Source organism: Danio rerio, chromosome 1, assembly GCF_052040795.2.
Source record: "Danio rerio strain M-AB ecotype USA chromosome 1, GRCz13ab, whole genome shotgun sequence".
Classification (NCBI taxonomy): Eukaryota; Metazoa; Chordata; class Actinopteri; order Cypriniformes; family Danionidae; genus Danio; species Danio rerio.
In genome coordinates this window covers 31,690,485-31,717,500 of record NC_141021.1, presented here as the reverse complement: position 1 = coordinate 31,717,500, position 27,016 = coordinate 31,690,485, and the positions used below count along the sequence as shown (strand labels likewise).

The 27,016-nt window shown below is 34.4% G+C and overlaps 1 protein-coding gene across 1 annotated transcript in view; it reads left to right on the top strand.

Moving 5' to 3' along the window:
• pwp2h (PWP2 small subunit processome component) overlaps positions 1 to 27,016 on the top strand; it is a 66,841-nt gene that overhangs the window by 15,673 nt on the left and 24,152 nt on the right. Inside the window, 5 exon segments of the mRNA NM_213047.1 lie at positions 3,704 to 3,803; positions 3,901 to 4,044; positions 7,522 to 7,657; positions 21,674 to 21,939; positions 24,729 to 24,872. Coding sequence (NP_998212.1) covers positions 3,704 to 3,803; positions 3,901 to 4,044; positions 7,522 to 7,657; positions 21,674 to 21,939; positions 24,729 to 24,872 — 790 coding nt within the window.

Genomic DNA, 27,016 nt, shown 5'->3' with positions numbered 1-27,016 from the left:
TAAATGTGTTTCTACTGAATTGTCAATGTCCGATATTCTCTGTTCAACAGTGTGTCGTGACAGTTGAAGGTCCTTTACTGAACGTTTCAAATTTTCATTTTCGGGACAAAGAATAGCAACAGCATCACTGAGGCACTTTTTAACAAATTCTCCTTCAAGGTATGGCTTTTTTGCACGAGCAATGTTCCATGCTAGCTGATATGATGCTAATGTGACCGTCTCTGAATGCTTACTAAATTTTCGGAAAAGCTGAGTTTGCTTTTCTGCCTGACCTTTCAGTGTCTTTACCTTGTGCTTGCGAAGTTCACTGCCTTTGGGAAATTCCCGGGCTACGGCAGAATGGAGAGAGGTGAAATGGCGCTCGAGATTTGAAGCCTTAAAATGTGACAACGAAGTCTGGCATATCAAGCAGAATGGCTTTCCATTTCTTTCAACAAAAAAATATAAATCCTCCCATTCAGATAAAAATGTTCTGCGCTCATCTTCGTATTTACGCTTAGCTGTACGCTTTCCTGACTCTGCCATGACGATTGATATTAACGAACTGCACGTCACTCGTGTTGCGCCCCAATCAAACGGGGCTTCAGTGTCAACCCTTGACTGAAGGCGTGTCTGAATGGAAGCGGCAGAAAATAAAATTCAGTCAGCAATAGGCCACTTTCTAGCAGGTGTATTTGCATACAGCGATCTGATTGGCTAACGCGTCCGTAAGCGCTTGAAAAGTTGAGCTACTCCCAGCTTCTGCAGCGAGCAACGTGAAGCCCCGTGTGAATGGGGCATTAGTCAATTGGTTATTATATGTTAAATCGCGCAAGAGGTTGAGCCGCACAAAAGCAGAAAGAGACGCAGAAGCACCGTGTGAATGGGGCGTTAGTCAATTGGTTAATGTATGTTAAATCGCGCGAGAGGTTGAGCCGCACAAGAGCAGTAAAAGAGCCGCGGGTTCGCCACCCCTGATATATACATACATACATACATGCATACATACATACTAGGGCTGTAAAGGTACACTATATGAAACCGAAATCGCAACACTCAAATCTATGATCCTGTGTTGCGGTGTGATAAAGGAGAATCGCGACACACCCCGTGACTACCTTTCAAATAACGTCACGCGTGCCTGCAAAAGTTGAGCTAGTTAAAGAAGAACGTGAGGAAACACTTTTTTTTTTTTGTTCGACATTACGAGCACTGCTCCGTTTAAGCCCTCGCAATATGCGTTTAACCGAGAGAGCTCGCACAGAGCTCTTATTAAGGGACCGTCTGAATGTGTCCGCAATATCAAAAACAAAACCAGCTTAACCCCGCTTGACAACAGAAAACGGCAGAAACATTGCCAATGCTGTTAAAGCGGCCGGATTTTTACCGCATATACGATGCTTTGCTCACACTGTTAATGTGGCTGTGCAGAGAGGGTGTGGGCATTCACCAGATGTCCCGACTCCTCTGCAGAGTAAGGAAAGTTGTCATGTTTTTTCACTGCAATGTTGACATGATGGTGTTTCTGAAGTATTTTCAATTCCCTTAAATCAAACGAGTTTGGTTTTCTTGAGAGAAATAAGTTTTTTATTTGTTTAATGTTTACTTGATTTGTGGTTTGCAACACAGGCATTAAGCCTCAGTTACCTCAGTTTGAAACAGTAGCCAAAAGGTACGTGAATTATAACAGCTCAAACTTTTCTGTAACCGTGCTGTGCGCTTTGTTTAACCCTTTGGGAGTTGCGTGCTGACTGACAGGTGCGCGATGCGTGAGGCCAGGAAACACGATGAAGCTTTGAGTTAAGATGAACACAGTTTCTATATTTATACTTTATTTATATATAAAAGTATACGGCTCTGCATATAATCACTCTATCTTGCTGGAGTTTATAGCCGTTTCGCTTTACTTAAGGATGCATTAATGCCGCTCTGAAGGTCTAATCGCTGTTTTAAGTTATCCAGAGCTGTATGAATGTACAAATCTTGAATATCACAATAGTAATAAATATTACAATTGTAACAACACAGACAGCAACACTTTTGCAAAATCGATACCCAGCTGATTCAGTCATTTCATAAGAAGACCGTGCTTCTTCTCTTCTTTTTTCCTTGTCAACATAAAGGCAGTGAGGTGCGCCTTGTTTTCGACCCCTTGTTCAACTGCAAGGCACTTACGGGACGATAACGTATAACCCATGCCTACAGACACATTTGCCAAAGAAGCAAAATGGAAGAAGAATATTGCTGTTTAATACAGCTGTGTTGATGACAAACCAGCGCTGATGTTGACCTGGATCTGCATAATAAACACAACAAATAGGCTTTACTTTTTATTTTACAGCTTATAAAGCATGTATGCACATTAATGCAATATCATATTTAAACAACAAAACTGTTTAAAAAAAAAAAGTCAACATATGCGCGCGTTGTTGTTGTCTTATCACGCAGCGCACGCACTTGAACCGCGAGAGAAAGAGGAAACCATATAGCAAGACATAATCTTTAAAATAATGATTTCTATTAAAAATGTAAAAAGGTTTTGTGATTTATAATAATAACAGCTGGGCATTAAATAAATGCATATTTTCCGTGGAGCGAGCAATTTAACGAAGTCAGCTATTTTTATTTGACGGAAAAAAAACATATGATTGGAAAAAAAAACAGCCTATGCCGGTTATGAAAAAGAATCAGTCAGTATTTTCATTTTGTAATATAAATTAATTATTTAAGTGAAAGTAATTTAGGGCAGTCCTATTTTTTTATTCATTTTATTTAGATTATTCTGCTCTTCTGTGCTACACTGCAGGTGCGTGAAGATGCTCTGTTGTTCTGTTAGTAATATGCTAGCATTTAAAAATAAATCAGTATTTTAAAATGCAATATTTAATGTGTCAGACGCAAAATAGACACGTCAATTTGTTTAATATAAAATTAATAGTAATCTGACCAGTTAACCGTTAATAACCGATTAATGAGTGGCAGTTGTCGGTTAGCAAAATTGACCTAAAATGAGCATCCCTAGTAGCCATTTAATTTACTTTTTCTATGTAAGAGAACTTGATTGAAAAATAATTTTTAACATGCTTGAACCATCTACACAATGGAGTTTAGTTCTGTTTGGTTTTTCAACAGTATTTTGTTACAAAGAAAACAGAAGTGATATAGCTTTGGCTATTTATTTATTTTATATATGGCTATTTATATTGTTAATAATTTGCATAGTTAATATTGTTCTTTGATGTTCAGTTTATAAAGATTTTTCAAATATATTTTCAAATGTTTTTCAAAAAAAAAAAAAAATATATATATATATATATACACACACACACACACACACACACACACACACACACACACACACACACATACACACACATACATATATATATATATATATATATATATATATATATATATATATATATATATATATAAATACACATATATACATACATGCATACAAACACAAAACAGTTCTGTCTAGTTGATCTTGATTTTTAAGCAAAAAAATTGTAATTCTCATTTTAACCAGAATCGTGCAACCCTACTTCCACCTGTTTAGTCATGTAGTGAACTTTTCAAATCTCAGGTACATGCAAATTTACAATAAAGGGGCATGCAACAAAAAGTTTCAAATAAATTAATGGAAATATTTAAATGAACTATTGCAATCCAGCTATTTTTTTTTTTTTTGTAATTTGACTATTTGATCCACATGTTTTAGATGGAGCGGCAATACTGGTTAGCTTGGTCACTCGGGCAGTACTTCACCATCATCACTTCCATAATCCTGTTCATAATGTTTCCTTTTCCCCTGATGGAAGGTTAGCTATCACACAGCACAAAATATCCTTGAAATATTATTATTGTTGGTATTACAGTTTTCTAGTTTTTTATTCTATTTTTCTTTTATTTTTCAAGGAAGTTTGTGGTAACAAAGGAGAATGTGGCTCTAATGTATCATGCACCGGGAAGAAACAAAGAATTTAATGCATTTGCATTAAACAAGACTTTTTATGGACCATTTGATGAAATGACTTGTATTGACTGGACAGACGATTCGAAGTAAGTAATAGATTTTTTTTTCTATTAGGTATGATTGCTTCATTCCTTTCAAAGTGCAGTTTTCAACTTTTTTTACGATAAAAGCTTGCTCTGGCAACAACATTGTCTACCTTCAATGCTCCGGCGGTGAGAGTATCAAAATTCGCTACATTAGCTGTGTTTCCACTATCGCGCCTAAAGCAAGCAAGCAAGCCAAGGCCAGTCGCATTTCCACTGTCACTTCCAGGGCTTTCTCGGGGCCAGGGGCCAGTGGCCGGCCTTTTTCGGCCCTCTGAATACCTTGGGCCTAAGAGGGCCAGCTGGGGCTTTGGGGCGGAGTGAAAGGAGAGGCGGACTTTGCCTGAGTCTGTTAAAGATGGCATGCCATCATTACACTAGTTTACCGATAGTACACGAGTACATGCGCCAAACAAATAGGTTAATAAAGGAAAGAAAATATATAGCTGGTCAGTGTAAGATATGCTATTTCATAAAACACGATCTAGGGGTCTTTTTGCTTATGATCACCCTTATATTTCCCTTTTAAATGTAAGCCTGTTGCATAAAATAATAAAGTTTTAATTTATAAGTGACTTTTTCTTTGCTGCTTCCTCTTTGATGTTTCAATTACGGGTAATAATCTTTACACAAAATTAAAGACAAAGCAGCCAGTAAAGGTTGTCGAGAGTTTTTGTCAAGTTGAAAAGGTGTGTTTGTGTGTGATACATGCACGTTAGATGCCTGTATGTGTGTGAGAGACCAGGCAAAAAAAAAAGCTTGCTTCACAGCTCTGTTGATGCTGCGAGCGGCTTCTTTCTTTATATATTTTGGAGATAATACTCAATTTGAATACAACAGAAAGACAAAAAACTTTACAAATTACATGTCCACTTTATAGGCTCAAAACAGTAGTGTCATATCTCGATAAAATAGCCTAAGCTATATTGAAATAATTTAAAGAATTACAAATATCGGATATAATAAAATCACATTAAATACATAAACCAATATAAAACAAACAAAAGCCATAACAATATAGGTATAAACAATGCATAAATTCAACCATTTTAAGACATATAATGTATAACTTTCATTTTACAAAGGCCTATCTAAAAAAAGATTTCAGATAATTTCTAAAAACAATAAAAACCGAAGGAGGTTTAAAATATTATTCACAAAGTATTTGGATTCGATGATATTAATCAAATCATGCAAACAGCATTTTCGAGTGAATGAAAGCAGAAGCCTCTTTTTTGTCATCCGGTCCTGCACAGCTCTGCTATACAAATGCATTGGGGAAAACTGCAAATACAAAATGTGTTTTATGTCCTCAAACAAGGACATTTATGTTTTATATATGACGTGGTAAAATGTAAAAATGAAATTTTAAATGTAGAGCTTTAGCTGCTGAGCGCAACGTAATATAAACTATATTTTATTACTTGCTCTTATATGTTAAATCCCTTAACACTTTACTTAAGATCACTGAATAATATGCAACATTCTTAAATAAAGGGGAATTACCTATTAAGTTTCATATAGCCTAGGGAAAAGTTAATGTTTTAGGTCTCTCTAGAGCATTTGGGCTGAATGTTTGACGACGTTCATCAAAACGAGGATGTTGTAAAATACATATCATACCGAGTTATTACTGGAGAATTTCTGTGGTTCTGTTTGTGGCGAGACCACTCAATGCACGATGACAACAGTCGTCGGCGATTAAATTAATAAAATAAATGAAAATACATAGGCCTGTACGTATAGACGTATAATGTGATGCTGTACAGTAACGTGTCATTTGTTTATTTCGGTTGTCTTAATTTTAATCGTTTTGTCATGATGCAATGGTGTGCTTTATCTGCCTGAATCCCACTGAAGTGAGCGGATTGTGTGATGTTTGATTCGGCGGACGTTCTTGGGGCGGGGTTTGCGCGGAAGCTACTAGCCCGACAGTGGAAACACGACATGGTTTCGGCCTCACTACTCAAGCCCTGGCTCGCACTAGCCCGACAGTGGAAATGCAGCTATTGATCTTGTATATAAATAAGCTGTTGCAGCATTTCAGCAAATCGCATAAAACATGCTTTCTAGCCTGAAAATGTGGCTCACTTTTAATCAAATACATTTATCAATGAATGATCAAGTTGTTGCGTTTGGTTTTGGCTTTCACTTATCCAATATTTGTCTGTATGTCTGAAATTATTCTGAAGTTGTTATAGTTAGCATGAAATTCCTGTTTTTTTTTTTTTTTAAGAAAAAAAAAATTACATTAATTTGGGGTGTCACGATTTCGATTTTAAATCGAAATCCATCAAAATTTATGCTCAATTTCGATTATTGAATCAAAAAAATAGAATTGTCAATGCTGCCACGCCCCCATGTCACGTCAGCTTGGCTTGCCAAGCGGGAAAAAAACAGGCTTGTTGAAGTGCTTGTTAAACTGCAGAAGCAGGAGACCCGTCGACAGAACTTAAACACTCTCCTCTTTCAATGAAGTCGCTGGTGTGTAAGCATTTTGGATTTCCTGTGAGTTATGTTGACAACATTCGTGTTGTCGACAAAAAATACACAGTTTTGCAAGCTCTGCTATGTACGTATTACGTACGGTTCGTCCGATAGACAACACCGGCATTGCGATCCTCCGCCCGCCCCCGTTGCAAATCCGCTCGCAAAAAGTACACACTCAGGCCCTGTTTACACTGTCTTTGTTTTTAAATGGCATTTTAGAACGACAACGATTTGACATCCACAGTGGCGTGTAGCATTTCTGAGCAGCCCTCCTTCCTCTCTACCTCTTAAAATGCATATCACGTGACCTCACAGACACAGACGCACACACAGCCATATGAGCTCGAGACAGCAGGTCCAGGCAGTCAGAGGACTGCTTCAGTCTTTCACTCATTTGTACTTTGTCATTTTAGCGAACACCTCAGATACTGTTGGCTGGTTCCTGTTGGTTGTGCGTCTTTTTTACCTACGCCATTATAACAACACAGATCACTGCCTATTCATGAGTCCCGCAGAAAAAGTGATTGACAGGTGGTAATTATGTGTGTATCTTGCCTTTATTTATTTACTGTATGATTTGTTTATGGGTTAAACAAAGACCATGCAGGTCAGGTAGTTTAAACGGTAGGCTACAAATAATTAATCATTAATTAATTAATTATTAATAATCGAATCGTGCCTTTAGAATCGAAAATGTAATCGAATCGAGGATTTGGAGGATTTACAGTACAAAGTTTACAGTACTGTTTTCTCTGGAATCCTCTCAATCAGTGGATTTAAACTAACCAACTAACTTGCAGCTGGCTCCCAATTGACAATAAATGACTTCCGGCTACTTTGATGCTCTTGCCACTTTTGGTGTGAACACACAGTTAGAGCTTTAACTTTTTCCCACAGTGTCTCTAGCTTGTTTGAAAATTAACTATTTAATTATGTATTTTTACCATCATGCAACCAATTTCACTATTGCTTTCCTTCACTGAATAACAGGTGCTTTGCTGTTGGAAGTAAGGACATGACAACCTGGATCTTTGGGGCAGAAAGATGGGCAAATCTCATCTACTACTCACTTGGTGGTCATAAGGACATCATAGTGGGCTGTTTCTTTGAAAAAGACAGCTTGGATGTAAGTATGTAGAAAATGTCTGCTGCATTTGTGTAGCACATAAACAAGCCATTCAAAAACAACTTTCATCACTGTTTTATGTCAGTGTTTTTTTTAGCATTGTTGTATAGTAAATATTAAATTAATTTGGTTCTACTGTAGCTGCCATCATAAAAATTAATTAAATGAGTGCTGTGAAATGATGACTGTTCAGTTTGCTGAGGGGGCAAGGCGTCTACTTTGTGCTACCATATGACATCACTCCACATCATGTTGCTCAAATCGCTCCAAATTAACTAATTTGTGCTAATGTCTCAAATAATACATTTACAAAATATTTTAAAAAAATGTATATGTGCACAGCACAATTAAAATTTACAAAATTTAATTTGCAAGTTCAAAACTCAATTTGTAAATAGGTCAAAAATACACAAATCCAATTCATCAATTCAAATACGATTTATAAACACAAATCCAATCTGTAAATTTAAAACGTGATTTATAAATACACAAATACAGTTGGTAAATTTAAAACATGATTCATAAACACACATACAATTCAAATTCAAAACACGATTTAGAAATGCACAAATACAATTAATAAATTCAAAACAAGATTCATAAATACACAAATACAATTCATAAATTCAAAACACGATTCAAATACACAAATACAATTCATAAATACACATCCAATCCAAAAATTTAAAATATGATTCATAAATACACATTTAATTCTTTCTGCTAAATTTTTCATGTGAATTTACAAATTGGGTGTTATACTTAAGATATGCGTTTTGAATTTACAAATCGGATTTTGTAAATGTTAATTGTGCTGTGCATGTATGAATTTTATTTCTTAATAAGTGTACTATCTAATAAATGTAATTCTAATCTTATCTTAATCTTTATCTTAATAAATGTAATAATAATCTTAAATGTAATACTAATACTATCTTAGTGTACTATCTAATAAATGTAAATCTCACATGTATATCTGGCTCTATATAGTTTGAACAATGTGCAAGTTGAAAAATGTGCACAAAATTTAGTAGCAGCATTTTTAAGCAATAATATGCTAAGCACATGTGAATGCATAATCTGTGTATAATGCAGTCATGAAATTTTTACATTTGGTCTGCGAAGCGAAACATGAAAAATATATATGTAGTATACTACATTCTATAGTAACCAAAACCAAAAAAAAAAAAACTGATATACTGTTTTCAAATCAAAATGGGAAAAAAAACAAAAAAAACTTAATTCAAATAATTAGTAAAACTATTTATTCTTTCGTTTGTTGAAAAAAATAGACTTTAGCTTTAATCAACTTTGCAGTTAAATTTTTCTACGTGTGGGCAGAAGAGACACTCATTTCTGCCGATTGGTTAACCAAATGGCCAGTAATTGTAACAAACATTTATCTATATACAATTTTATATACCTATTATTTAATTTAAATAAATTGACTATTGAATAAAATTTGAAGAATAGAGAAGACCGTCGGCCTTTCTTTTTTAGAGGATTACTTTAACAATAATGTGCAAAATCTAAATTTGACAAAAAGAGTTATGGCAAAGCTTTTTAAATCCGAAATATTTCTGACATTATGCATTGTCATATATATTTGTAATCAATGCATCGAGAAAGTGAATGAATTCTTACCCCCTTAATAGTGATGTGTATCTCTTTGCTTCTTAATCCGGCTGCTGTTTACATATCATGTCTGTTCCTTATTTCAAATGTAAAAATGCAAGGCATATCAGCAGCATGCAAAACTTACACTGTACTATTTTCTATTTGGAATTTTCTATTAGCAGAGGTTGGACAATGAAACTGAAACACTTGGTTTTGAACCACAATATTTCATTAGTATGGTAAAGGGCCTCCTTTAGCGGCCAATACAGCATCAGTTTATCTTTAAAATGACAGATACATATGGAACAAAATCAATGCCAAAAGTCTTGAATTAAAAAGCTTGTTGAATATCACAAACTGAAAAAAATAATACACCGTATTAACAAGTTCTTGCATTTTAATGACTTGAATTCCAGGGTTTGTATTTTTAGGTCCTGAAATTTAACATATCTGTTTATTTAAGCTTTGAATATTTCAACGAAAAATATTTCAAACACGTTTTCATACTTAAAAATTCAATAATTCATATTTAATTTTCAGATTTCACTTACAAAATATTCAATACCCTTTAAAAATACGATGTATAATATTCAAAAGGTCATTTTCAGTTCATTTTATTTCAGTTCAAATATGCGCTTCCATAAATTCAGTGGATCAAATTCGACTGTTAAAATTCAACATTACATCCGGGAACTGCAGGAGAAGCAATAGATTGCAGAGTGAAGATCGCCAGCTGCTCTAGCTTTCACCAGCAGGTGGAGATGGAATAATGTAAGATTTTTAACCCAGTAAACAGGCGAGAAAAAGGCTATTAAAGGCACAAAAGTAGCATTCAATTTTAATATCAATGCCTTGGACATTATAAATAATAAAAAGTATGAGTAAAATGAGTAAATGAGGGTTTAGTCATTTATATTTGCCCTTATGTAACGGAAGCCAGCTGGTGATCGTGTAAATCTCAGTTCTCGGATCCAGTGACAGACGTTGTTCTGCAATCTTATCGGAGCTTGTCTCCCATGCCGGTTCGCTCCCTGCTCGGACCGGTGCAGTTACTTGCACATAAACCGTCTTTTGATGAATATGATGTTACACATTGTCTATCTTTATTGACTCTTTCTTCCATAGACGCTAAGTATTATATTGACAGCTAACGAATATAAACGTAAGAGAAACAGGAGAGGAAATATTATAATAATACAAAATAGATAAACATTGACAGGGCTAAGAACAATTACGAAAAAAGATATTCAAAAGCAGAGAGATTTTATGAGAATGTCACACAAAACAGTTTACTTGGAACTGTTAAACAGTGTTCAGGTGTGATTTAAGGTTGGTTATGGATGGGGCGTCTAATTTAAAATAATTTAACAAAACGTGCGAATGCATTAAAGGAGCATCTTCAGTTATTATTTAAACGCAGCTATGTCAGGATTGGGATAGGTTATATAATTCCATTATTTAAATTATGATTGTTAATATTAATATTTTATGACATGTATTTGGGCTATTGCGCTTAAATAAGTCATCCGTGATTCTAAATTAATATTTCTATTTATCCTTTTTATCACTCTGTCTGTCTTTCTCTTCTTTTTTCTAATTATTGGGGTTCTGCCACGGTTAAACGTTTGCAAAATGTCTTATAGTTTGTCCAGAATATTGTTTTATTGTTATGTAGCCTATAGGCGAGAAAAATGTATTAACGCAAATGTGGCAATGTCACAGCCAATGATAAGTAATAAAATGAGTCGCCTGTGGTTTAATAATAGGCAGTTATAACTGACTTTAATTTGTTTTCAGTATTAAATGAGAAAACCATTATTTATAACTTTTCAGCAACCGTTTGTATTTTATGATTAGCAATGTTGATCTTTTTTGCAGTTATTAAACATATAAACTTATTTAAACTGGTTTAAATTTAATATAGTTGTCACTTCAGCTAGTTTCATAAGATTAATGTTTATAATTTGACATGCGTGGTTGAGGGGATCCTGCAAAGCAGCTCTGTTCATCATTATGGGATTATTACTGAGCTGTAATCGCCATCTACTGGAGAGAATGTATTTGCTCATTTATTCTATTAACTCTTTTCTGCAAGTCTGTTTTATGATTTCACAAAGTCAAACCATTATGTTTTTATTTTATATTTTGAGATGATCATATTTAAATAAACAATTGCTATGGTAGCTAATAGTTTCTTTTTTCTTGTTTAAAAAAAAATCAGTAGCCTATAAAATCATAATTTTTGCTTGACAAAGTTATTGGTTTAGGATTCTAGATGCATTTTTGCTAAATGAGTGTTGGATACTCTCACACTAGTTAAATCAATTATATTATCAGAAATGACAGATATAAGAAATCCATTAATATTCATCACTCTTTTTACAATTATACAAGCAATTTCGCGCCGACGTCAGCTCCACTTTCGGAAATGGTAAACAGCAAGGTGTTATTCATATAATCCCAAGCATGACATGTCATGATAATAATCGAAACACTCTTGTAGGCTATTCTTTTGCTTGGCCAAATGTCATGACTTTCACTTTTATTTTACATTATTATGCACATGCCCAGATATCATCTGAAACTTCGGAAGAATTCCTATCATATATATATTGGCAGCCATCTAGCATCTCCTAACCGCTCTGACCGGCCACCGGAGCTCGCGGCCACTCGATCGTCTTTGTCGTGTGCAAGCCACACCGCACATGCATAAAAACGTCAATCATTTCATTCATTCATCAATTCATTCATTTTCCTTCTGCTTCGTCTCTATTTTAGAGGAAAAGCAATAATCTGCACAAACTAAAGACATTTTGCAAACGTAACCGTGGCAGAACCACAAAAAATAGAAAAAAAAAGAAGAGAAAGACGATAGCAAAGTGATAGCTAAAAAGGATAAATAGAAATATTAATTTAGAATCACGGATGACTTGTTTAAGCGCAATAGCCCGAATACATGTAATAAAATATTAATATTAACAATCATAATTTAAATAATGAAATTATATAACCTATCCCAATCCTGACATAGCTGCGCTTAAATAATAACTGAAGACGCTCCTTTAATGCATTCGCACGTTTTGTTAAATTATTTTAAATTAGACGCCCCATCCATAACCAACCTTAAATCACACCTGAACACTGTTTAACAGTTCCAAGTAAACTGTTTTGTGTGACATTCTCTTAAAATCTCTCTGCTTTTGAATATCTTTTTTCGTAATTGTTCTTAGCCCTGTCAATGTTTATCTATTTTGTATTATTATAATATTTCCTCTCCTGTTTCTCTTACGTTTATATTCGTTAGCTGTCAATATAATACTTAGCGTCTATGGAAGAAAGAGTCAATAAAGATAGACAATGTGTAACATCATATTCATCAAAAGACTGTTTATGTGCAAGTAACTGCACCGGTCCGAGCAGGGAGCGAACCGGCATGGGAGACAAGCTCCGATAAGATTGCAGAACAACGTCTGTCACTGGATCCGAGAACTGAGATTTACACGATCACCAGCTGGCTTCCGTTACATAAGGGCAAATATAGATGACTACACCCTCATTTACTCATTTTACTCATACTTTTTATTATTTATAATGTCCAAGGCATTGATATTAAAATTGAATGCTACTTTTGTGCCTTTAATAGCCTTTTTCTCGCCTGTTTACTGGGTTAAAAATCTTACATTATTCCATCTCCACCTGCTGGTGAAAGCTAGAGCAGCTGGCGATCTTCACTCTGCAATCTATTGCTTCTCCTGCAGTTCCCGGATGTAATGTTGAATTTTAACAGTCGAATTTGATCCACTGAATTTATGGAAGCGCATATTTGAACTGAAATAAAATGAACTGAAAATGACCTTATGAATATTATACATCGTATTTTTAAAGGGTATTGAATATTTTGTAAGTGAAATCTGAAAATTAAATATGAATTATTGAATTTTTAAGTATGAAAACTTGTTTGAAATATTTTTCGTTGAAATATTCAAAGCTTAAATAAACAGATATGTTAAATTTCAGGACCTAAAAATACAAACCCTGGAATTCAAGTCATTAAAATGCAAGAACTTGTTAATACGGTGTATTATTTTTTTCAGTTTGTGATATTCAACAAGCTTTTTAATTCAAGACTTAAGGCATTGATTTTGTTCCATAGATACATATCCTGCACAGTGGCCAGTAGGATTTTGAGCCATTCTTCCTGCAGAATAGTGGTCAGGATGTTATGTGATGCTGGTGGAGGATACACCTCCAAAACACCCCAAAGTGACATGTTTACTTTCATGTCATCAAATCAGTTTGTCACCAGTCTTGCTGTGTGTATTGGTGCATTCATCCTGATACACTGCACTGCCTTCAACATACAATGTTTAAAACACTGGGTGCAAATGGTACTTCAGAATGGTTCGGTAGTTCTTGGCAGAGACATGCTCATCTAGTGCAAGTATTTGCCCCAAGGAATGCCATAATATTGCACCTCAAACCATCACTTACCCACTCCCATAATTCACACTGGGTTTTTAATAGTCTGGGCTTCTCCACACTGTAACTCTCTTGGATGTGGGAAAGAGTAAGAAGGTTGACTCATCAGAGAAAAAAAAACATGTTTCACATTGTCCACAGCCCAAGATTTTCACTACTGTCACCAGCTGAAATAGAATTTTGGCATTGGTACGAGGGATCAAAGCTTTGGCTTAAAAAGCATAGCTATGTATATTGTGAAGCTCCTGACGAGCAGTCTTGGTGGAAACAATTGTGCACATTTTACTCTGCAGTGAGTTGGGCTGCTTTGCCTATCATTTGTTTTATGATTTTTGTATACAAACAACTTTGCGTTTCTCAAAACTATCGTTAGCCGACTAAGGTCACAAGTTCTGTCTTTACAAACATAGTTTGTTGATTTGCCATTTCCCAAATTCGTCGCTCTAAACATTTGCAAACTGCATCGCAAACTTGAGCACTCGCAACTACACTTCTGGAGCTGCAGTTAGAAACATAATTACTGGCTGAGTTTTGTTCCCACTTATCCCCCTTTGCATTGTTAATTTAGAACATTGTAACATTCAAAGTTAGAATTATTAAAAATAAAAAAGCATTAAGGTCATCTCTCTTATAAGTTTAATTTGCTTTTAAACTATTTTTACAGTTCAGTTTTAGAGATCTTCATGTTTATAATTGTGCTCCCTTCTCAATGCACTTTAAAACATTGATATAATTTTGAACACAGCCTCATGGCGAAAGTTATAGGTGACATTATTTTAAAACGGAATTTATCCCAAGCTTGTGAAAACAAAAAGCATATGTTTATTCTTTTAATTTATAGTGGGTCATTTATTAAGTATGTGTACTGGATATGACATGGGCCTGCTGGTTAGAACTTTCTGCAGTGGTTTACATGTGTCAAATTGTAAAAGTAGACTTTAAAAAAATAAATAAACAATATCCTACTTTAATAATAATAATCATCATTAATATTATTAATGTATGATTTTCATTTCTAATAAATATTAAATATTAAATTTCATTTAATAATAAATAGCCTTATTATTTATTTATATGATTTATATGATAAGAAGAATAAGTGTTAGCTTTTGTATATGATTTTATGTTTTAGAATAGAATATGTAATGTTCAACCTTCAATAATATTAGTAAAGCAAACATAGTCCCTATATGTGCCATTTACATATTTTCCAGTTAATAGGGAAAGCGAATGGATGTTTTTACCAAATCTAATATTGGATTTTATTTTAAATGCATGTTTTTTTTGTAAAACAACATAATTTTCACAAAGAAATAATGGGGTTCCTCTCTAAAGAAGTAGTTACTCCACCCCGTTTAGAGCAACATTGTGGGCGTTTTATGTTGTTTTAACGTGGTAACGTGCTTCAGGCGATGAATCTACGACAGAAAAACTACGCATTTTGGGAAACATTCGTCACTACATTGTTCTTTTTCCAAACGATGCATCGTACTATGATAGTTCAGCCGCGAGTTACGTTGTTGTTTGGGGAAACAGCCCCCAGGTTAGCACACAAACATCCTTTTTCAGACAGATTCCTCTTGCATCCACAGTTACTCCTTTTGGATGTGGTTTGTCTATCTTGCTGGTTTGCTGAACTGGTGGTATGCTGGCTCTTGATACATTACAAAGTCTTGCTGTCTTGGTCGCAGTTGCATCAGCGTGATGCGCACAAAAAATTTGTCCTCTTTTGAACTCTGAATTGTCCCCCACGATGGTGTGTGCATTGCAACATCTTAAGCAAAACTTTGCTATTATTTTGTTAATTAAATCCTTACAACTCTGCTCTCACTGGTGGAATTTGTAATCAATGAAGCTTTGACTACTATGCTGGTCAAATTAATGCATGAAACCTCCACATTATGTTGGCCAGTGTTTCATTTTCATTGTCCAACCCCTACTTATATATTAGGGCAGGGCAATATTGCAAAAAATATATCACAATATCATGTTTCATATCATTTGATATTGATAATTATGAATATTTTAACAATATGTTTAGAAATATTAGGATTTTTACATTTTATTTAAACACTTTATTTAAATTTCTAAGCCAAATATTTTAATGGTCAAACTAAATATTAGTTGTAAACTAAAATGTCTTATCTTTATAATAAAATGAGCATAAGTGTTAAAGAGTCTCTTAAACTTGATAAATAAAATGTAACAAAGTGTAACATAGCAAAGCGTAACTACTGAGCAATCACAGTAAACTTTAAGGTGTGAATAATAATTATACAGTAAACCTCAAACCCTGTCAACACAAATGATGATAATTAAATCTGAGCTTTTCTAGTTAAGTAACCAGCCATCATTTTTCAAATACATACTGCAAAATTACAAATTGTGAAGTTGAATGACTACATTACCCCTATGCTAAAAAATTTCAAAAAAAGAATCCAAAATTTTGAATTTAGACTTGTGGAATTTGGAGTGGTTGAATTATATGCCGTTTAGCCTCGTATTATTAAAATGTCAGCAAAATCACCTGTTATACGTTACGCCAGAGAATCATTCAAATACTAACTCTAAAGTCATGTTGGTGAATTATTAACTGCTTCTGCTGTTCTGAAATCTGCTATATATATATATATATATATATATATATATATATATATATATATATATATATATATATATATATATTTATATATATATATATATATATATAAAGGGTGGAGCCGAACCCGAATACGGTATTCGGAAAGGCACGAACGAATAGCGTGTTTTTACGGATACTTGATTCGAACAAATACTTAAAAAATTATTTGTATTCGGGAGCAAGAAAAACACTATCAAAAAGCAGCGTTTCCTCATGAGACCACAGTGCATGCCCGAGTGAGTGAGTGAGTGAGTGAGAAAGAGAGTAGCTCAGTAGTCGGGGGGCGGGGCGGAGATAAAAGGTGTCAGGAGCAAGCTTCTCCACAGCAACAGACAGAAGGCTCGGCTGAGTGAAAAAAATACTTCACTGCATCACTATTTTTGTTAAATAGATTTTTGTACCTTAATTGGGTTCCAAAGGCAGTTTATAAACTTGTAGCGTAGTTGAAGCGGAGTTTGATATTCTATTACATTATTGACGTCTGCAACCGGGTGCACTGTTTTACGCAACGTTAGCTCTGTTAGCGCGGTAATTTAGACAATAGACTGTTGACAAAGTAACGTTAACGTTCGTTTATAAAGGTTAAAACGATGCTTGTGCAGTTGTGTCGAATAGTATGCACTTATGGGAGCTATATGGTACGTCTAAATTACTGTCTTTTGCAGACAGCAAGATATATGCTATAGGCTAGTTAACCTTAGCATAGCTTTCCGTCACTTTTTATTAACTTGAAACTCCTCAAATACATTTGGGCACCCAGAAAAAGAGTGAAAAAGACTACTGCTGAGCCATTTCTTGGTCTTTCACCAGTCAAAAGAAAAAAAAACCTTCAGGTTCTGTGTGGAAGCATTTTACAGTCAGTGGTGCTGCAGATAAAACAAAGTGATACTGTATAATGTTTACAAAAGTGAAATCAGCAGAGGCGGAGATTTTAAACATCTGTCAACATCTTCTATCCATAATCATTCATTCATTTCTTTTCGGCTAAATCCCTTTATCAATCTGGGGTTGCCACAGTGGAATGAACCACCAACTTATCCAGCATATGTTTTACGCAGTGGCTGCCCTTCCAGCTGCTACCCAGCACTGGGAAACATCCATACACTCTCTTTCACACACATACAATAAGGACAATTTAGCTTACCCAATTCACCTGTATTGCATGTGTTTGGACTGTGGGGGAAACCGGAGCACCCGGAGGAAACCCACGCTAACATGGGGAGAACCCAGTCAGGGCTCGAACTAGCAACCTTCTTGCTGTCAGGCGACAGTGCTACTCACTGTGCCACCGCGCAACCTTCTATGTAATGTATTATCACATGCACTAAAAGCATCCTCTCCTGATACTGTCTGTGAACCCCCCACAAGCATCAATCCCCTCAATCAGCACAGCTATGCTCTACTAAATCCTCCACAAGCACCAAACCATCAACACAGCCACATTCTGCCCCAGCAAGTCAGTTTTAAACAAAAAAAAAAAACAAAAAAAAAAAAACAAACTTTGTGTCTGTTTTGTGGCTGGCAGATGACAATAGCAGGGCTGTATCTTTTAGTATTATATAGAATACTTTTGTTCTGCCAGATCTCCCAGGCAGGTTTTATTTAGATTTATTTAGTTAATATTAGTTTTTGGAATTCTGTCCATTGGAAAGAAGTCCTTTCAGAAGAAGAACAGTTTTTCGAAGTATTTTTTATTTTTATTCTGTCTATTCAGTGTCCTTCAACAAGAACGGTGGTGGTGGGGTTTATAATATTCACAATGGTATTTTATTAGTTGTTGGTTTAACCATAGATGAGATAATGGCTTCTATGTTATTTTCTTTTCAATGACATTTCTTGTCACATGTTCAAAAACAACAACCAATATTGCATACAGTATCTATAATTTATATAATGGGTATAATTAAACAATAATTTCACTATAACGTAAATTAGAAGTGTAATAGAAAAAATATATATTTTTGCGCCATTTTGAATTTTACTCGAATACAAATACAAATACTAATACTTTTCTCCCCTCAACAAATACAAATACAAATACCGGCTGCTCCGCACACCCTAAAATATATATATTAGTGCTGTCAATAAATTAAAAATATTAACTAATTAATTGCACTTTTTTTTGAAAATTAATCGCAATTAATCATATTTAAAAGACTGAAATTTGGAATTTTGGCATGTAAAATTAATGTAAACGCAAGACAAAAACTATTTAATTTCAAAATTAAATTGTTAATTGGAACATTTGTTTAACTTGTAACACTAATTTCTTCATGTAAACAACATACCCACAATAAACCATTAGGATCCTGGCTTGACAGCCATATTTATTACAGAAATAAAAACACAGGCATGTTAATGCCATTTGAATTTCAAAACAATAAATGCCAATAAAAAAAAAAATTATATTTCCAACTTGGATTCTAAGTGGACTGCAAAAAATTGCCAAAATACAGGCATTGCAGATATGGAAAATGGAAAATTATAATAACAGTAAAGTATTGAATACAAACAATTGCACTCATTGTAAAGTTGTATTGCTGTGAATTGAGAACATTAATTATAAAATAGAAACAATTTTATTCAGTCCTCTTACATTCAGTCAGTTACTACGACAGTCCAGTCTGTTGACATTATCGGGGGACAATGTGGCCCTTTTCTTTTGAATGATGTGAGCTGAGAGTGCAACACAATCTCAAGGCAAGTCCTAACGTTTTGATTTAGTGGCTACGGACGTTTATGTAGGTTTGTTGCTAAGACACAAGTACGCTCACGCGTGCACACACACACACACACACACACAGCGTGCAGGAAAGGGCAGATTGAGCGACTCCCTTCAGATTTAACACGCATGATCGCGTTCATCAAATTTGCTTAAACTAAGCATTCTAAAGTATGGCTGTATTTCACAAGGATTCTGACAAAACAACGCGAAGCAGACGCTTGCGTGTAAGGGGGAAACACGTCAAACTTAATGACACATTTGAGGGCTCATGCAGAAAGGCAGATTTGATGATGTCTTTGACAGCTCGCGACATCATGTCACTTTCTGAGTACATTTACATAAGACACCAATACTCCGATTTTAATATGCTTAAGATAATACTCTTATTTAGAGTCTACCATGTAAGCAGCGATTTTTGATATTCTTAAAGGACCACCGAGTCACGAAATGCGGAGGTTTTTCTTTCCGTTCGCCATGCGGTATCAAATTCCGTTAAAAGAAAAAGTCGAAAGTTAAAAATAAAACACCTGAAATTGCATAAAACTCTGGAGAAAACTCTGCAGATCCTGGTGATGCGACATTAATTATTTTAAACTGAATCTTGCCTTCAAAAAGAGCTTCCTTTGGCCTCATCCATATGTTTTGCATGTTAAACAGATGTCGACCACAACACGTAATAAAAAAATTGCAACTGCGTTAATTATTTCAAATTAATCGCATGCGCATACTAATTTTTGACAGAGCTTATATATATATATATATATATATATATATATATATATATATATATATATATATATATCAATCATCGTCTTCCTTCTTTTTTTGTCCTCGGCTGATCACATGCCTGGAACATGCAGATATATTTTTGGTAATGCTGTGCCCTTCAGATTCACTCGACATGAATCCAATCAAACATACCGCTGGAAGTACTGATGTTGACATTATGGTTTCAGAAATCACAGATGACCTATTGCCACCTCAGTATTTTATTGTCATGTTTTATGATCATATGCAGAAAAAACTGTATAGTTATTTTATTTTAATTTATATAATATTTTTATTTTTGTTTTGTTATTGAATCTAGTTTAGTATTTTATTAATTTGTAAACTATTTATTATGTTTGTGCTGAAGTCTTCAGGTCACATGATGTTTCAGAAATTAAATAATAAATACTCTTTAACAAATGATCAGTCACTTCCATCATGTTAGTCAGTCCTTGGAAGCCACTGATGTCTTATCTAACACACAAAGTCTAGTTTATTAAGTTTTGTCAACAACCTGATGATCTGAATAAAGTGTTTTAAATAAGACGTACAAAATGTTAATGGCAGTCCATATCCAGAACGGCAGTTGGGAACCACTAATATAAGTCTTAAGAAACGAAATTCAAGTAATTCAAGCTTAATTCAAGTAATAATTTGAAGGCACATGTAAAAAGTAGTGTTTTGACCAAATGAGAATGGAACACCATCATTGTAGCAATTAGGACAGCACAATTCTGGCTAAAATGATTATCAAGATTTTTTTTCTCAAGATTTTGTAGATGTAAAATAAAGGTTAATATGAGTAGGCTATTATCACTTTTATTTCTAAAACATATGGTAAAACTGAAATAATAATATTAGGCCTATGTGTAGTTCTGCTGGTTAAAATGCTAAATTTTGTATAGACTTGGAATGACTTTAAATACGTCTTGGTTGTTGACTTACAAGTGATGACATCAGAATATAATAATTCATAATTCTTAAGTTAAATTATTATGTTTGAGACATATGCTCGTCATTTGTCATTATCAGATTCTCGCTTGCATCATATTCAACATTATATAGGCTAGAGTAGTTATACTGACCCTGTAAACATTTATTTTTATGCACCACACTTTGTGTTTGTGATGAAAGAAAAATCATAATCGTAATCATAACCATCTATAATGTGATATGATCATTTAAATGATGTGCACGGTTTTGGTTTCACTTACGCTGCCGGGTGTGACTCACGTCATGGCTGCCGTCACTTTGAAGTCAGTTTGCAACAAACTATACATTATTTGCAACTTTATTACCTGTTATTCACAGCCTTTTCAGGTTCTGTTCACTAAAGCAGACATTGGCAAGAGGGTGCGCGTCCTCATGGTAGTAAACAAAAAGTGCGTGTGATTCACAGCTGACATGTGATTTCGCGGCTGCGAAAATGTCATTACATGACGACAGAAATTACATTTTACGTGAATTATACCTCATAAATACAGTATGTGACACTTTCAACACCAGTTGGAGGTGACCTTGTTGCTGAGCAACATTTATCAAACAATGTGAAGACTTGTGCGACTACCTTTCTCCTGACTGTGAAAATATAATTGGCTGTATCCTAAAAAAGTCGAATTAAGATTGTGTGTAGGGTCGAATCAAGTTCGCGATCATTTTTCTAATAATCGTGCTCGTGCAGCCCTAGCAGTAATGTTAATTGTCTTAGTCCCCTGTTGCCATTTCTGTATTTTATTATGGTATCTTTCAACTGCTTTTCATTTTTTTTATTTTTTTTTTTTTACAGATGTACACAGTAAGTCAGGAAGGCACTTTATGTATATGGGAAAGTGACACTGATCTAGAAGGCTTACGAAAGGGCCCAAAATACGCTGAGAGAAAGGAAAAGGAGCAGAAAAAACTGAGAGTTTTAGAAATGGAGGAAGATGAAGCTAATGACATTGAGATTATGGGGGAGGATGAAGAGACCAGAGGAGATGTCATCAAAGGAAGTGCCGAAACACCTGAAGAAGTGGAAGGCATAAAAAATGTTCGTTATTTACAGAAAAGCAAGTGAGTATGTTTTGATTTATCCTAATCTCTTCAATCTATGGATCTGTTCTCAAGATTTGTTCACACCATGGTAAATATTTGCGGCAAAAATGTGCAACTTTCCTTTTTTATTATTTTTTTTTTATCAGGGCTTAATTTTTCCCAATTATTTAAAATGGAAAGTTTCTGAAGCCTGTTTGAAAAGATATTAGAATTTTCTAGGTCAGAGGTCCTCAGCCCTACTTCTGGCGACCCCTCTTTCAAAATTCAATCTACAACATTCTTCAACATACTTGTCTGTATATTTTTAAATTATACTGAAGAGTTTGATATAAATTTATATTAATGGCGCTTCAATACAACTAATAATATTCAGCAGAGGTAAAACCTGTGAACAAGATATGCTTAGAAAATGTGCCATGCGAGCAGTCACCTTTAATAGCCCGTTTCCACTGAGTGGTACAGTATGCTTTTATGGCTGTTTCCACTTTCAAAGGGTTCCTAAAAGTGAACCGTACCATACCACTTTTTGATCACCCTTTGCAATGGGTACCAACAGGCCCAAAGGGTACCATAAGGTGGATTTAGACAAAAAAAAACAGCAGCAAATGATGCTTCTGCAACCTAAAATGGAAACGAACTGCCATATTTAACTATTATCAACACCTTATGAATTCGGAAAGATGGAATTACTTTCTAAAAAGAGGTTACATGTGCTGCTGAAGATTAAAGAAACAGATGAGAGGTTTGCTCTGACTGTGGGCAACATTTCGTGTACGTATTTTTTGAACCCAAATAAGGTATTTTTTATTTTTTTTTGCTTAAAATAAAGATCACGATTCTCTCATGATTCTGTAGATGTAAAATAAAGGTATGGTAAAAACAAACATAAGGCAACATCGAAAATAATATTGTGTGTAGGTCTACTGGTTTCTATAAATAATTCTATTCTACTTATAATAATTCTGATGTTGAATTATTATGTTTAAGATATGCTTGCAATCTGTCATATTAGACAATTTTATTCACAGGTAAAATTTATTTTTATTTTTAATACAGACATTTGCCATTATCAGATTATATTCAACAATATATAGGCTAGAGTAGTTATACTGAAACTAAACATTTATTTTCATGCACAACTGTGTGTTCGCTATAAAAGAAAAAAATATCAAATGCTTGCCGTAATCATAACTCTAAAATGCGATATGATCATTTAAATGAAGTGCACACTTTCAGTTTCATTTTGACTGCTAAGTGCTGTTCATACTTCGCGCGCGGCTCCCAAACAATCACTCTGTGCCACAAACTGAATATTATTTACAACTGTATTACCTATTACTCGCAACATATGCAGGTTCTGATCACTTAAATAAACGCGCGCGCGTCTATCATTAAGTAGAAAGCGCGCGCGCTCACGGTCAGCAGCTCACGTTACGTGTGATTTCCCAGCCGCGAAAACATCATTATATGAAGACAGAAATGACATTTTAAGGTGAATTATACCTTATAAATACAGTATGTGACTCATTCAACATCATTTGGAGGTGTCAATGTCACTGAGCAGCAACGTGTGTGAAACAATGAAAAGACTCGTGCAGCCGCCTTTTCTTCTCTTCTTAACTTGAAAATATGATTGGCGGAATCCTAGAAAAGTTGGATTAAGATCGTCTAGAGGGGTCGAATCGAGATTGCGATCTTTTAACGATTAATTGTGCAGCTCTATTCCTGAGCACCATCATCTCTCAGGATCTGAAGTGGGACATTCAAATAGATTATTGTAAAGAAAACCCAGTAGAGACTGTTCTTCCTTCGTCAGCTGAGGAAGTTCAACCTGCCACAGGAGCTGCTCGTACAGTTCTGCTCAGCTGTCATCCAATGCATCCTCTGCACTTCAATCACCGCCTGGTTCAGCGCAGTTGCCAAAAGTGATCTCCATAGGCTACAGCGAATAGTCCGGTCTGCTAAACAAATCACTGGCACCACCCTTCCTACACTATAAAAACTGTACTTTTCCAAAGTGAGAAAAAGAGCTCACAAAATCACTCTGGACACCTCGTACCCAGTACACTTCCTGTTTGAACTGTTACTGTGTGGTCGGCGCTACAGAGCACCAAGTACAAAAACAGCCTGACACAGAAAACGTTTCTTTCCTCAGGCCATCAACCTCATGAACAGTTAATATTCCCCTACTGCATTTGTAAACAGCACCTTATAACCTGTATACAACAAATCTGTACATACAATTCAACATCCAGATCTTTTTGACTAACTACATCTCTGTTTAATGTTTATTCATTTTCATACTTATTTCCTTGTTGTCACTTGTCACTTTATGCACCCTGAAAGCTTCTGTAGCCAAAACAAATTTCTTGTGTGTGAAGCACACTTGGCAATAAAATTGATTCTGATAATTTTATCATGGAGCAAGAACAATCGCGATGAAGTGCAGAGGTTCCGAATGAATAGGCACACCACAGACATGTTGCTTCACATTAATATGTGCAAGCCGTGGTTTCTGTGTGGTCGTCACAACATACTGTTTCAGCTGTGCTGTTTCAATGATACAAATCATTCAGGCGAAAACTGAAAATGCACTTTTGGCCCTTTTTTTTTTTTGGGTCCACTTTTGGCCGAATATTAGATGCATCCATAATTATTTCCATATTATTCATAAGTTTTTGGAACAGAAAATTCTGACATTTTTTTTGTACCAAATATCCCTGTTGGTGTGAACAAGCCATTAGACTGGTTATAAAACATGTTAAAATTATATTCAAATATATGTTTCTAATTTTGTATTTAAACAGATACTATTTTAACAAAGAAGGGGATTTCAACAAACTGACAGCTGCCGCCTTTCACAAGAGAACACACATACTTGTGACAGGGTTTGCATCTGGAGCTTTTCACCTGCATGAATTGCCAGGTTTTGACCTCATTCACTCACTCAGGTTTGCCCTACATTATAATTGAATACTGTATTTGTTAAATAACTGCAGTAGGGATGGTGTCCATTTTTAGATGTCAATTCAATTTGATTCTTTTATTGGGCATATTTAAATTATAATGCCCATCAAAGCATATCAAACTTTTATTTCAAAGTAGTTTTGCTGAATTTAAATAATTTCCTTAAATCTTCTCTGAATAAATGCAAGTAAACTTTCATTTTCATCAACTCCCTTGAGGAGGTATAAAGAGATTTTAGTTATTCATTGAAAGTATAGTTTTTTCATAAATCAGTCTTTGCTATTCAAACAGTTATTAAATGAAGCTCACAAACACAACTCAATGGAAATATATAATTCTTCATATGTAATAAATCATTTAAAAGAATTTTTTGCAAATATTATTTTTATCATGTTTACTTCGGTAAAAGAAAGGCACTGATATTTAATGAATAATCAATATTTTCAACATCAAAATAATAGGTTTTCACAAAGGATTTATATCCCAATTACAGGAGGGATTTTATTTGCCACCATGGAGATATGAGATGTACGCTCCACTACCAACAAAGCAACCTTTTCTATTAGGAGAGTCAAGCTTTAAATAGGAAAATTATTGAAACTCTTTGGTCATTTTAAAGTGAGATCCTAATGGTCTAAACCAATTCAATGATAATAAGATAAAGCTTAACTGAAAATGCCCCTGCCAGAAACGGCTGATTTGAATGGTTAAAGGTGCAGTAGGAGATCTGGATTAAAGCCAACCATAGCATAATAGCATTTGAAAATTTATAACACTACATCATGTCATTTTATAGTTAGAAAACTTTATAGTATAATTCCTAACTTAAAAACCTTTTTGAAATCCTCTATTACGTCTAGCTCATTTTCAGTAGTTTAGCAAGCAAAATTTGTCATAATATACAATATTTCATGCATGCAGATATTGCTGGTCATTGCTGACGTCTTTATGGAAACATAAGCTTTGTCCAACATAAGTGTAGTGCTTGGCACAGGCCAGTGGGGTGCAGGAATAATATTTATTTCTGCCAGTTCTCCCAAAGCTGGCATTGGGGTAAAGTTGGTTTTATATTCACACATTACTATTTTCTCCTAATAATATAATTTTAGAAAAGTATTGTTTGCAAAATTTAAATAGGTAAATTGTATTAGCAGCCAACAGCTATTTAAAAAAGTACACCATTTTTCAGAGTCAATTAAATAGTTTTAATGTTGTTTTTAAGTCATACTTGCTTACTATTTCAGACCGAATATTGAAAGTGGTAAAGAACATAGGAAGTGTGTCAGAAGTGATCACTGTTCAAAAAAGAACAAATGTGCAAATATAAAACCAACTGTACCTCTGTAAATCAGGCTTGTTATTTACTTGTGTTTTGTTTTCAACTAAATAAATTTTTTTTTAAAAAGTTCTATAACAGAAATACCTTGTCATCTTTTTACATTTAGGACAACAAGTGACACTATTGTTTTGGCTGCTCACTGCTCCTCACAGAGCTTGTTTAAAGAGCCTTTTATCTTGTTTTACACTTAAACAAATAAATGAAGGCTTAGGTCTTTTTAGCTGACTATATTTTAATTAAATTAAATTATCGTTGACATAAAAGGTACCTTATGAAATTCTTTTGCAAGATGTTTTCAGTAGTTGAACGACACTTTCATGCATATTGCCCATTTGTAAAAGAACAATCTACATAAGCGTTGCATAACTAAAATAGTTTAAAAACATTCATACCTTTCAAAAAAAAAATACTTCTTTCATGGCATCATCCTTCAGACCACATAGCTGATATGTAATAATAACATTATACATTAACTTAATAACAAATGTCAATACAAGACATCTACCTATATTTATTCACATGAACAATAATGTCTCAATCCTAAATACAAAATAAGAAGTATTTTGACCTCCATCTAAAAAAAAAAACTGTAGATTTACTCTCTAAATATACATTTATGCCATTTAATATTTAGGTTTTTTATTCATTTGTGTTCTTGCTACCAATTAAAAATGATAAATATCTTATATTTGAGCTGTACACCTTTGGTTGAATTGACACAAATGACCCAGTTCTTATTTAATTAAGTCTCTTGACCTTTTGTTATTTGTTGCTATAATGCTGTGGCTG